At 46.9% G+C, this 10,937-nt stretch overlaps 2 protein-coding genes across 4 annotated transcripts in view; both read left to right on the top strand.

The window, feature by feature from the left end:
- The window catches only part of TRIM39 (tripartite motif containing 39), a 19,301-nt gene extending 12,957 nt beyond the window's left edge, over positions 1-6,344 (top strand). Inside the window, 5 exon segments of the mRNA XM_012001471.1 lie at positions 2,538-2,560; positions 2,897-2,933; positions 2,936-2,991; positions 3,135-3,250; positions 4,324-6,344. Of these exon segments, the coding sequence (XP_011856861.1) occupies positions 2,538-2,560; positions 2,897-2,933; positions 2,936-2,991; positions 3,135-3,250; positions 4,324-4,871 (780 nt within the window). The 3' untranslated portion in view covers positions 4,872-6,344.
- A 1,369-nt stretch (positions 6,345-7,713) lies between these two features.
- On the top strand, positions 7,714-9,425 carry RPP21 (ribonuclease P/MRP 21kDa subunit). Of its 3 annotated transcripts, none has more exons than XM_012001469.1 (5): positions 7,714-7,807; positions 7,878-7,978; positions 8,071-8,153; positions 9,002-9,127; positions 9,283-9,425. In XM_012001469.1, exons 1-5 carry the CDS (start codon positions 7,751-7,753, stop codon positions 9,378-9,380), a joined length of 465 nt encoding a protein of 154 aa, XP_011856859.1. In that variant the 5' UTR covers positions 7,714-7,750; the 3' UTR covers positions 9,381-9,425. The 3 variants fall into 3 exon arrangements, with proteins under 3 accessions (XP_011856859.1, XP_011856860.1, XP_011856858.1); XM_012001470.1 differs by having other exon boundaries at positions 7,740-7,807; positions 9,002-9,132; positions 9,281-9,343; XM_012001468.1 differs by having other exon boundaries at positions 7,751-7,807; positions 8,035-8,153.
- Positions 9,426-10,937: the final 1,512 nt, after the last annotated feature.

Here is a 10,937-nt window from a genome sequence, read left to right as displayed (position 1 = left end):
GGAGTGCAGTGGCCGGATCTCAGCTCACTGCAAGCTCCACCTCCCGGGTTCACGCCATTCTCCTGCCTCAGCCTCCCAAGTAGCTGGGACTACAGGCGCCTGCCACTGCATCTGGCTAATTTTTTGTATTTTTAGTGAAGACTGGTTTTCACCATGTTAGCCAGGATGGTCTCGATCTCCTGACCTCGTGATCCACCCGTCTCGGCCTCCCAAAGTGCTGGGATTACAGGCTTGAGCCATCACGCCCGGCCAGCATAATTCTTAAGAGTCTTGGGATTTTTGAAATGGTAAGTGAGCACTGGTTTCAACTTAAACTCACCAGCTGCCCTTGCTTCTAATAAGAGAGTCATCCTGTCCTTTAAAGCTTTGAAGCCAGGCATTGACTTCTCTCTAACTGTGAAAGTCCTGGATAGCACCTCCTTCAATAGAAGGCTGTTTTGTTTACATTGAAAATGTGTTGTTTAGTGTAGCCACCTTCATCAATAATCTTGGCAAGATCTTCTGGATAACTTGCTGCAGCTTCTGCATCAGCACTTGCTGCTTCTCCTTGCACATTTTTGTTACAGAGATGGCTTCTTTTCTTGAACCTTTTGCCTTCAAACTAATACCTAACTTTAAACTTTTCTTCTGCAGCTTCCTTACCTCGCTCAGCTTTCATAGAACTGAAGAGAGTTAGAGCCTTGCTGTGGATTGGGCTTTGGCTTAAGAGAATCATGTGATCTTATATCCAGATCACTAAAATTTTCTCCATCTCAGCAATAAAGCTGTTTCACTTTCTCACCATTCATGTGTTCACTGGAGTAGCACTTTTAAGTTTCTTCAGTAACTTTTCCTTAGCATTCACAGCCTGGCTTGCTGTTTGGCACAATAGGCCTAGCTTTTAGCCCATCTTGGCTTTCAATGTGCCTTTCTCACTAAGCTTAAACATTTCTAGGTTTGATTTAAAGTGAGAGACATGTGACTCTTCTTTCACTTGAACACTTAGAGGCCATTGCAGGATTATTAATTGATATAATTTTAATATTGTTGTATGTGTCTCAGGGAATAGGGAGGCCAGAGGAGGTGGAGAAAGATGAGGGAATGGCTGGTAGTGGATCAGTTAGAACACATAAAATATCATATTTATCAATTAAGTTGTTTGTCTTATATGGATGCAGTTCACAGTGCCCCAAAACGATTACAATAGTAACATCAAAGATCACTGATCACAGATCATACTAGATATAATAATGAAAAAGTGTGAAATATTGTGGGAATTACCAAAATGTGACACAGAGACACGAAGTGAGCACATGCTGTTGGAAAACATGGTGCCAGTAGACTTGCTCAACACAGGTTGCCACAAACCATCTAGCTGAAAAACACTCAGTGTTAACAAAACACAATAAAATGAAGTGCAATAAAATGAGGTATGCCTGAAATTATGTTTAAATAATATATTGCTTTTGTTATGTATATATCAATAATACCTCTAAAATATTTGAAATACTTTGTTCTCTTCAGTAAATGAATGGTGTTAGCAAAACTGTAGGGAACATATTTTTTATCTTAGAGATTAGATTACCAGCATTTGAATCAGTGAGGCTTCATTGTACACTTATTTTTGTGTTACGTATTGCTTGGTGTTTGTTCCTGTGTCCTTTCATGTATGTGTGTTCTGCCTTCCACATTAAACTGGGAAATCCTTGTGGGACAGAGATTTGTCGTCTTTGTCTTCTGGATCCCAAATATTCACAAATCAGTATTAGCACACAGTTATTAATGTGTTTATTCTTCCTTTTTTTTTTTTTTTTTTTTTGAGATGGAGTCTTGCTCTGTTGCTCAGGCTGGAGTGCAGTGGTGCGATCTTGGCTCACTGCAACCTTTGCCTCCCGGGTTCAAGCAATTCTTCTGCCTCAGTGTCCTGAGTAACTGGGATTACAGGCACACACCCCCACACCCGGCCAATTTTGTATTTTTAGTAGAGACAGGGTTTCACCATGTTGGCCAGGCTGGTCTTAAACTCCTGACCTCAAGTGATCCACCCGCCTTGGCCTCCCAAAGTGCTCGGATTGCAGGCGTGAGCTACTGTGCCTGGCGAGTTATTAATGTTTATTAACTAATGCAAGACAGAGAATACCAAACCGTAACAGGAATGTGTGATTTGTTCCTATGCCACCAGTCTGGAACTCTATACTGATCCTCAAGGAGACTAAGATATGTGGTTGGTACTTGGGGGACCAGAGTAAAGAACTGTCACAATCCCTGTCCCCGGTAGGGAGCTCCCAGCATCCTTGAGGAGCAAAGACAAGCATAAAAGAAATCATTTGGAAGTGATATAAATGACCAGGCTTCATGATGACCAAAAGTCGAAAGTAGGGATTAGGTTGGGAGAAGTGCACTTAGGTCCCCCTGGAGCTCTTCTTGCACTGTGTGACCCTCAGTTTATCCTATGCCTATTTTATAGCTGTGGAACTTTTGGGAGGAGGGGGAACCTTTTGCCTTCAGGACCACTGAATACCAGGACCAATACTGCTTTCTTTTCTCCTTCCTTCTAGGATGTCAAAAGTACCCTGGAAAAGTAAGTGATTGTTGTATCTCTTTGAGTGAGTTAGGTCCTGGCTTAGAGAGGAGTACAGTCAAGAGTTTGGGTTGGGGGTAAGGTTGGGAAAGTCATGTAGTGTCTGAGCAGGGTATGGGAGAATGTTCATTGTGCCCATGATGCCAGGTAGAGAACAAATTATTGGGAAGAATAATCCCTTTTCCCCTTTGAACATCAGGACTTCTTGAGAAGGAGAATGATAAGGCAGAACCAGATTCTGCTTGTGCCAGTGGGTGGAATTATGTCCAAACAAGATGGAAGGAGGAAGGGGTTGGGAGAACAGGGAGGGCAATCATCCATTTGCATGAAATATAGGAATATTCCTAGAAAGTTTAGAGGCTCATTCTCAAAATGAGGATCTGTCCACGGGATCATAAAGCTCTCCTTGGATTAGTAAAAGAAAGCAACAGGTGAGCTCTTCAGGGAGGAGGAAGAAAGTGGAAAGATGGAGAATTTTCATTTCTCCCTAAAGATGTTAACATCTGAATAGTCACTTGGCTGGAGCTTCTCCCTAACCCTGCCCTTTCTTCCCCTATCTCCCTATCCCTCCTAGATGTGAGAAGGTGAAGACCATGGAGGTGACTTCAGTATCCATAGAGCTGGAAAAGAACTTCAGCAATTTCCCCCGACAGTACTTTGCCCTAAGGAAAATCCTTAAACAGCTAATTGGTGAGTTGTTCCCAAAAGGAAACTAGAAGGAACCACTAGAGAGAAGAAAGCTTTTAGGTCCTGCCTTATATGGGTTTCAGTTATCCCATCTCTCACTTTTCTTACTCCCACCAACACCTACCCCTTTATCTGGCTTTTAGTCTCACCCTGAGTCACAGAACTTGGAGTGAGAGGAAGCCTTAAGTGTTACCTACTCTTAGGTGCATACTTTTTCAAGGCCCAGAAAGGTTAAATAATTTGCCAAAGATCGGGTAGAGTGATTATATAATTTACCATGTAAACTTGCATAACCTTGAATGGCCGGGCACGGTGGCTCACATCTGTAATCCCAGCACTTTGGGAGGCCAACACTGGTGGGTCACTTGAGGTCAGGAGTTTGAGATCAGCCTGGCCAACATGGTGAAACCCCATCTCTACTAAAAATATAAAAATTAGCCAGATGTGGTAGTGGGCGCCTGTAATCCCAGCTCCTCTGGAGGCTAAGGCAGGAGAACTGCTTGAACCTCGGAAGCAGAGGTTGCAGTGAGCTGAGATCGCACCACTGCACTCCAGACTAGGGGATAGAGTGAGACTTCATCTCAAAAAAAAAAAAGAAAAGAAAGAAAGAAACTGAAAGGGAGTGTCATTATATTAAGGTGAATATGCAGGGATAAACAGTCATAAACCAGGCCAGTGACACATGGTCACGCTATTCCTAGACCATATGCTGTCTTGCTCTGCATCCTTAACATTTTCTGTTTTTTCTGCCTCTCAGACTACACCTTGTACTTCTCTATGTAGTTAGATAAATGATAATATCAGAGGGAGATGAAGAGAGGACCAGGCGGGAACCTACATTACCAGCCACTGCAGACTCAAGAGATTATTGTTTACTTTAGGGTCAGTTTGAGAAGTGAGCCATTGCTTTCTCCCCTCCCTTAGGTGACACCATGGATTGAGAAAGTTAACCAAACCGTGTTGTTCTGGGGACCTTTAAGGGACCAGGCTCTGTAAAGGCAGGCTGGAAGAGTGAGGCAGGGGCATTTAGCTATTCCCATCCTCATCTAGCTCCCCACTCTGGCTTCTCCCGCCAGCGGATGTGACCCTGGACCCTGAGACAGCTCATCCTAACCTAGTCCTGTCGGAGGATCGTAAGAGCGTCAAGTTCGTGGAGACAAGACTTCGGGATCTCCCTGACACACCAAGGCGTTTCACCTTCTACCCTTGCGTCCTGGCTACTGAGGGTTTCACCTCAGGTCGACACTACTGGGAGGTGGAGGTGGGCGACAAGACCCACTGGGCAGTGGGTGTATGCCGGGACTCCGTGAGCCGAAAGGGCGAGTTGACTCCACTCCCTGAGACTGGCTACTGGCGGGTGCGGCTATGGAATGGGGACAAATATGCGGCCACCACCACACCTTTTACCCCTTTGCACATCAAAGTGAAACCCAAGCGGGTAGGCATATTCCTAGACTATGAGGCCGGCACACTGTCTTTCTACAATGTCACAGACCGCTCTCATATCTACACCTTCACTGATACTTTTACTGAGAAACTTTGGCCCCTCTTCTACCCAGGCATCCGGGCTGGACGGAAGAATGCTGCACCACTTACCATCAGGCCCCCAACAGATTGGGAGTGACAGGTTGGGATGTGGGAATAATTGGGGTGAGGCAGGGTCAAGTGCTACGGGCCTCCTTCCTGTGTCCTGCTGGAACGTCTTCGTGTCCACCTGGTTCCAGTCCTGAATCATCATGGAGAAACACCTCGGTTTCTAGGATGGTTTTGTGTGGAGGGGGAGGTAGGACTGGGCTGGATGAGACAGCACAGCTGTGACTCCCTCCTAACTGTCAGGGTGGGGAGCTGGTTCCCAGACGATTGTCTACCCTGAAGTCCATCAGGTTTTCTGTTGCACAAGGACGGGTTGGAAAGGAAGGAGAGACTTTTCCAGAAACAAAATCTGTGAGGGTCTGACTTGCTCAAACCAGAGGAGGAAAAAGAAACCCCTGCACATCTTTTTAGGGAGTTCTTTGACCCAGGATAGTCTTGCTTCTTGAGGTAGATTACAGGGGTCTGTGTACCTCTAAATTCAAGAAAGATGAATGACAGATGCTCTCATGGGTCTAGATGTTGAGGAGTTTTTCTGAGGGCAGAGATTGGACATCAACAAGGCTAGAAGGAAGGTCAGGGAAGTGGGCTAAAGGAATAGATTCCTAGAGATTAATGAAAGGGAGGGAGGTTTCTTTGGTGTTCTATTTTAAAGGTAAGATTGCCATTATGGGTAGGATTGACCAGAGGTGGGAATGTGGTGAGAAGGAGAGGTTGAAAGGAAAGCAGAGAACCCAGGTCCCTGCCTCAGCCTTCCACAGAGTTGGCTTATTGCCTGCCTCTTTATGCCAATAAGTCAGTCACTTTGCTCCTCTCCAGGGGCAAGGTGGAAGAGATCCTGCAAGACACATCTATCCTCTCACGGTGTTCCCAAGGGAACTTGGAAAGGAGAGTCAGGTATTAGAGGAAAGAGAAGGGTATTTGTATCCAAAGCCCTGGCCTTAAAGAATGTTACTAAGTAGCTACCCCCAAATTGTCAGCCTTGTTACCTGGCCAAGGTGTCCAAGCCAGAAAGGAAGAAAGGTAGTGGAGTCTTTCTCACCCTAAGACAGTGGGAGAGGGTGGTACATAGGGAAGGGCCAGATAGGCAACTTCCTTTGGCCTGTGTGCATCTGGCCTGGAACTGGTGTTAACAAAAGCCAGGTTTTTGCTTGTTTGTTGCCATCCCTCACCCTTTGCCATTTCCCTTTTCAGAGAATGTAAATGATTTTCATGTTAGGCCAAAATAAACAACTTATAGGGTACATATGTTGTCATAAAAGGTAAAAAGTGATGCATGCCAAACCAAACTAAACCAATTTGGATTATCTGCTGTTCGGGTAATCTTCACAGAAATGACTGAGAGAAGAATCTGCAGTTTATTGAGGGCATTTCAGTTCCTCCTACCACCTCAACAGGACTTTGTCCAGACTCTCCTCCTCTTACCTTTGTGCCTTGACTGTGGTTCTTTGTGGCAAGATACTTTGGTTGGTTAAAATAATATGGAACAAAGGATCCACTGAAGTGATCTCTGTGTTGTGTGGTAATTTGGTGACAGCCTTGTACTGATGTGTAAGAATCACTGGGTGTTCACATGCATGTTCCTGGGTCTCACCCTTAGTGGTTAGTCAAGGTCTGGGGTGGGCCTGGGCATCTACAGTTTATTTATTTATGAGACAGAGTCTCACTCTGTCACCCAGGCTGGAGTGCAGTGGTGTGATCTCAGCTTACTGCAACCTCCGCCTCCCAGGTTCAAGCGATTCTCCTGTCTCAGCCTCCAGAGTAGCTGGGACTATAGGCATGCTGTACCACACCCGGCTAATTTTAGTAGAGACAGGGTTTTGCTATGTTGGCCAGACTGGTCTCGAACCCCTGAACTCAAGTAATCTGCCTGTCTCCACTACCCAAAGTGCTGGGATTACAGGTGTGAGCCACCGCACCCAGCCTACATCTACATTTTAAACACACCTCTCTCATTTGAGTCTGAGGACCCTTGTGAAACTAGTTCCAGAGGAGGTTTCAGCCTGTCCTTCCTCCCAGCTGGAGCCCTGCTTGTCTGCCCCCGCCTGGCACCGGGTCTGAGAGTGGAGAGAAGTCTTATCCTCTCCTGACTTATGCTGCCCTCCCCATCTCAGGGTTCATTCATCTTCTCCAATTCACGTCCCTCTGCTTCTCACTTCAGTAACTGATAGTCACTGTGAGTCACAGGACACCAGACAGAAGAAATGAAAGATAGAAGAGGTCAGAGGGAGGGGTGTGAGGTGAAGTTTCAGGGACAGGGGATGCTGTTGACAGATTTCTGTGCTGTACCTAAGCCTAGAAACCATTCACTCAGAAAGTGAAGATCACCGACTGTGTGTCCAGCACTGCATAACAGGAAGTGTGTTTCTTTGGTAGGTGGAATAGTAGGAGTAAACTGCTTTCTGAGGACCAGGAGTCCTTTTCCCTCCCTCCAGCACCCTTATGATCCTTCCCACTTTCACCTCCACTGGCACCAGTGCTTTTTTTTTAAATGTATTACCTCTGTGCTGTCCCTCTGTAGATCTTACAGGCATCTGCCTCTGACTTCAGGAGAATAGAGCAGAAGCTCTAGCTGGGTATAAATTGCACATAACCATCTCCCTTACCTAGCTACATAAAGAGACCAGCCTTCTGTCCTGAAAATGTCTAGCCGATGTAAGATCCTCACCTGCTGCACTAGGTCTCTACGTGATGTAATTGGTCATGAGCTTGAGGAAGACAAAAGCACTGAAAACTCATAAAGGGACCCTGGGCATGGATTGCTGGGGATGGATTTCGGAACAGATGAGTCTGTGAGGCCTGGGGGAGGCGCCCGAGGGCGCGGGGACTACGCTTCCCAGGAGGCCTCGCGCGGACGCCCGGGCGGGGCTGTGCGAGGGGCGGGTCTGCGGGCGGCCCTGGAGCGCGGCGCTGATGGCGGGGTCGGTGAAGGACCGCGAGGCCTTCCAGAGGCTCAATTTCCTGTACCAGGTGAGTCTGCGACAAGCGCCCCAAAGGGGACGGTGCTTGGCGCCCCAGAGTGACCGCTCCCCTCCCGCAGGCCGCCCATTGTGTCCTTGCCCAGGACCCCGAGAACCAGGCGCTAGCGAGGTTTTACTGCCACACTGAGAGGACCATCGCGAAGCGGCTCGTCTTGCGGCGGTGAGACATTCACGGGGTCGGCGGCGGGCGGGACGCGGGAGGAACGCGAGAGGGAGCGGGGACGCCGGACCACTGTCCTCCTCCGCCCCCAGGGACCCCTCGGTGAAGAGGACTCTCTGTCGAGGCTGCTCTTCCCTCCTTGTCCCGGGCCTCACCTGCACCCAGCGCCAGAGACGTGAGTGCTCCAGCCGAGGTGGACGATTGCGGAGCATTGGGGGCGGGGCGGGGGGAGAGGGCCCACTGGAGGCCAACAGCGCCTTTCTCGCTCTTGATGGATGTTGGGTGTGGGATTCGCAGGAGTCTTCCTTCTTCGGGTTTGAATTAAGTTGCTAACTCCACTTGCACAAAGTAGGATTTGGGCTTGGCTTTTTTTCTTTCCAATGTGGGCAGTAGAGAATAGCTGTTACTTTAAGAGGCATCCCCACCCATGCACAATAACAGATGTTATTTGGCTTTGTGGAGGACATGATTCCCATCACCATTCATCACCATTAAGCAAATACTTACTTTCTAAAATGTGTCAGGTACTGTGCTAGATTCATTATTCTCATTGAAATTATGGATTGATGGGACAGACTAAGAAACAAAATGGTGTAGAAAAAAATTAACTGGGGGAGTAGAATGCTCACTTACTCATACCAGTGGTGAAGTTCATGATAAGCAAAGGGAGTGAGAGATGGAAATTCTAGGCATGTGTGAAGACTCTGAGACAAGAGAGCTTGTGGTGCTGTCAAGGAAATGAGAGTTCAGGAGGCTGGAGTTTGAGATAGGAGGGCAAGACATGAGACTGGAGAGGGGAACAGGCCGGTTCTTGAAGTCTAGTTAAGGAGTTTGAACTTTATCTTAACGAGTTCCAGGAAATTGATGGAGCTTGTGCCAGGGCCTGACACCATCAAATGTGCATTCAAATTGGGGGTGTGGTGGGGGAGCGGGGATACCTACTGAAAAACACTGGAGGCAAAACTGGCAGCAAGAGACCGTTACTTCTGAACCTGGACACGCTTTTTTCCATGTTCACCCTAGGCTGCAGGGGACAGCGCTGGACAGTACAGACCTGCCTAACATGCCAGCGCAGCCAGCGCTTCCTCAATGATCCCGGGCATTTACTCTGGGGAGACCGGCCTGAGGCCCAGCTCGGGAACCAAGCAGGTGAGAGATGAGGGAGAAAATGGAGGACACCTCAGAGGATCGGGACAACGGAGAAGATAGAGTGAAGAGGACCCATGGACAGGTTCTGGGTTGGTGTGAGAGGTACCACAGTCAGCAAACTAATTCTGCTCCTCTGATTCTGCTCATTTACCCAGATTCCAAACCACTACAGCCCTTGCCAAACACAGCACACTCCATTTCAGACCACCTTCCTGAGGAGAAAATGCAGATTCAGGGTTCCAGTGACCAGTGATGGATTCACCTAGTCTCCCAAATAAAGTTTACTTGTTTTACATTCTATGATTCTGTTCTGTGGGTACTTCAACTCTTAATTCCCTTTTCTTCTGTTTCTGTCTGTGCTTCTTGGTCACCTTTGTAATCCCACCATGCGGGGAGATCATGATTTCCATAGACCACTTGGCCTCACTTAGCAGCTCACATTTCCAAGGCCATGCCCCCAGTTACCTGTCCATGTCCTGAGCCACCTTAGGGCATTCCACGTTTGGGCAGCCATAACTGCTGACTGAAGAGCTGGAGAGAATGATGCCACTGCTGCTGTTTTTAAACAAGAGGAAAAATATGGGGCAGCAGAGAATGTTCATATCCTCTAGGCCCATTCAGAGTCAGAAAAGACTCAAGTCTTTTCCCAATCTCAAAGTTATCTTTAATAAAATTCTAATAAAGGAAATGGCCCACACCTGAACTAACAAAGTCAAAGGTGCTAACAAAGGACACCAACAGACATTTCGCAATTGTGTCCCATAGGTAAACTCTCAGAGTTTTCTTAATAAGCAACTAAAATGTTTTCTTTCATATCCCTAGAAAGCCTACTGAAGTACAGAATTCCTAGACTGACCTTTTTGCTAATTGCCAGCTAATCAGGTTATGCCAAAAGCATACAAACCAAATTTACTATTCCCAGAATGCAGTTTTATTTCTCTTACAAACCCTGTGTTTGCTTATCAATTGCTGTATAAAAAAATCACTTCATGTTGGAGCTTAAAACATAATGATTTATTTCCTCTGGTTCTGTGAACTAGGAATTCTGAAAGACTTTGACTGGGTGGTTCTTCTGTTCCATATGAAATCAGCTTACATACCTGCATTTAGCTGGTGTCTGGTAGGTGGTCTGGAAGACCCAAGAAATTTCACTCGCATGTTTAGCACCTCATTGCTTCTCCAGGTATCCTTGCTCCCTAGCTAGCTTTGATGTTCTCACAGCATGGCTGTCTCGGAGTAGTTGTATTTCTTACATCCCCTCTGGCTTCTGCCAAAGCATCCCAATATGTAAGTGTTTGGGCGCAGTGACTCACGCCTGTGATCCCAGCACTTTGTGAGGCCAAGGCAGGTGGATCACTTGAGTTCAGGAGTTTGAGACCAGCCTGGCCAACATGGTGGAACCCTGTCTCTACTAAAAATACCAAAAAATTAGCAGGTGCATGTAATTCCAGCTACTCGGGAGGCTGAGGCAGGAGAATCACTTGAACCCAGGAGGCAGAGTTGCTGTGAGCCAAGATTGCGCCGCTGACCCTTATCAGATACATGATTTGCAAACATTTTCTTTCATTCCATGGATTGTCTTTTTACTCTCTTGATAGTATATTTTGATGCATAAAAGTTTTTAATTTTCATGATCTCGCAGCTACTTCCTGAAGAACCGAACTGTCTCTCTCAGACCTTATCTTTTGCCTCCATCCTGATTCTTTCTGGAGCTTGTTCTAACCCTGGCCCTGCTCAGTGTGACCTTGACACTACTTAATAAGGACCCCCTCACCTCCTTTCAGACCTGGTGCCCACAACTATATCCTGC

Source organism: Mandrillus leucophaeus, unplaced genomic scaffold, assembly GCF_000951045.1.
Source record: "Mandrillus leucophaeus isolate KB7577 unplaced genomic scaffold, Mleu.le_1.0 Scaffold660, whole genome shotgun sequence".
Lineage (NCBI taxonomy): Eukaryota > Metazoa > Chordata > Mammalia > Primates > Cercopithecidae > Mandrillus > Mandrillus leucophaeus.
Note: the sequence above shows the minus strand (reverse complement) of the source record. Positions and strands in the feature narration are given on the sequence as shown.

Coding starts and splice junctions, on each gene's coding strand:
- RPP21 (XM_012001468.1), top strand. CDS start 7,751: ATGGCGGGGTCGGTGAAGGACCGCGAGGCCTTCCAGAGGCTCAATTTC. Junction 7,979..8,034: donor AAGCGGCTCGTCTTGCGGCG/GTGAGACATTCA, acceptor CGCGAGAGGGAG/CGGGGACGCCGGACCACTGT. Junction 8,154..9,001: donor CTGCACCCAGCGCCAGAGAC/GTGAGTGCTCCA, acceptor TGTTCACCCTAG/GCTGCAGGGGACAGCGCTGG.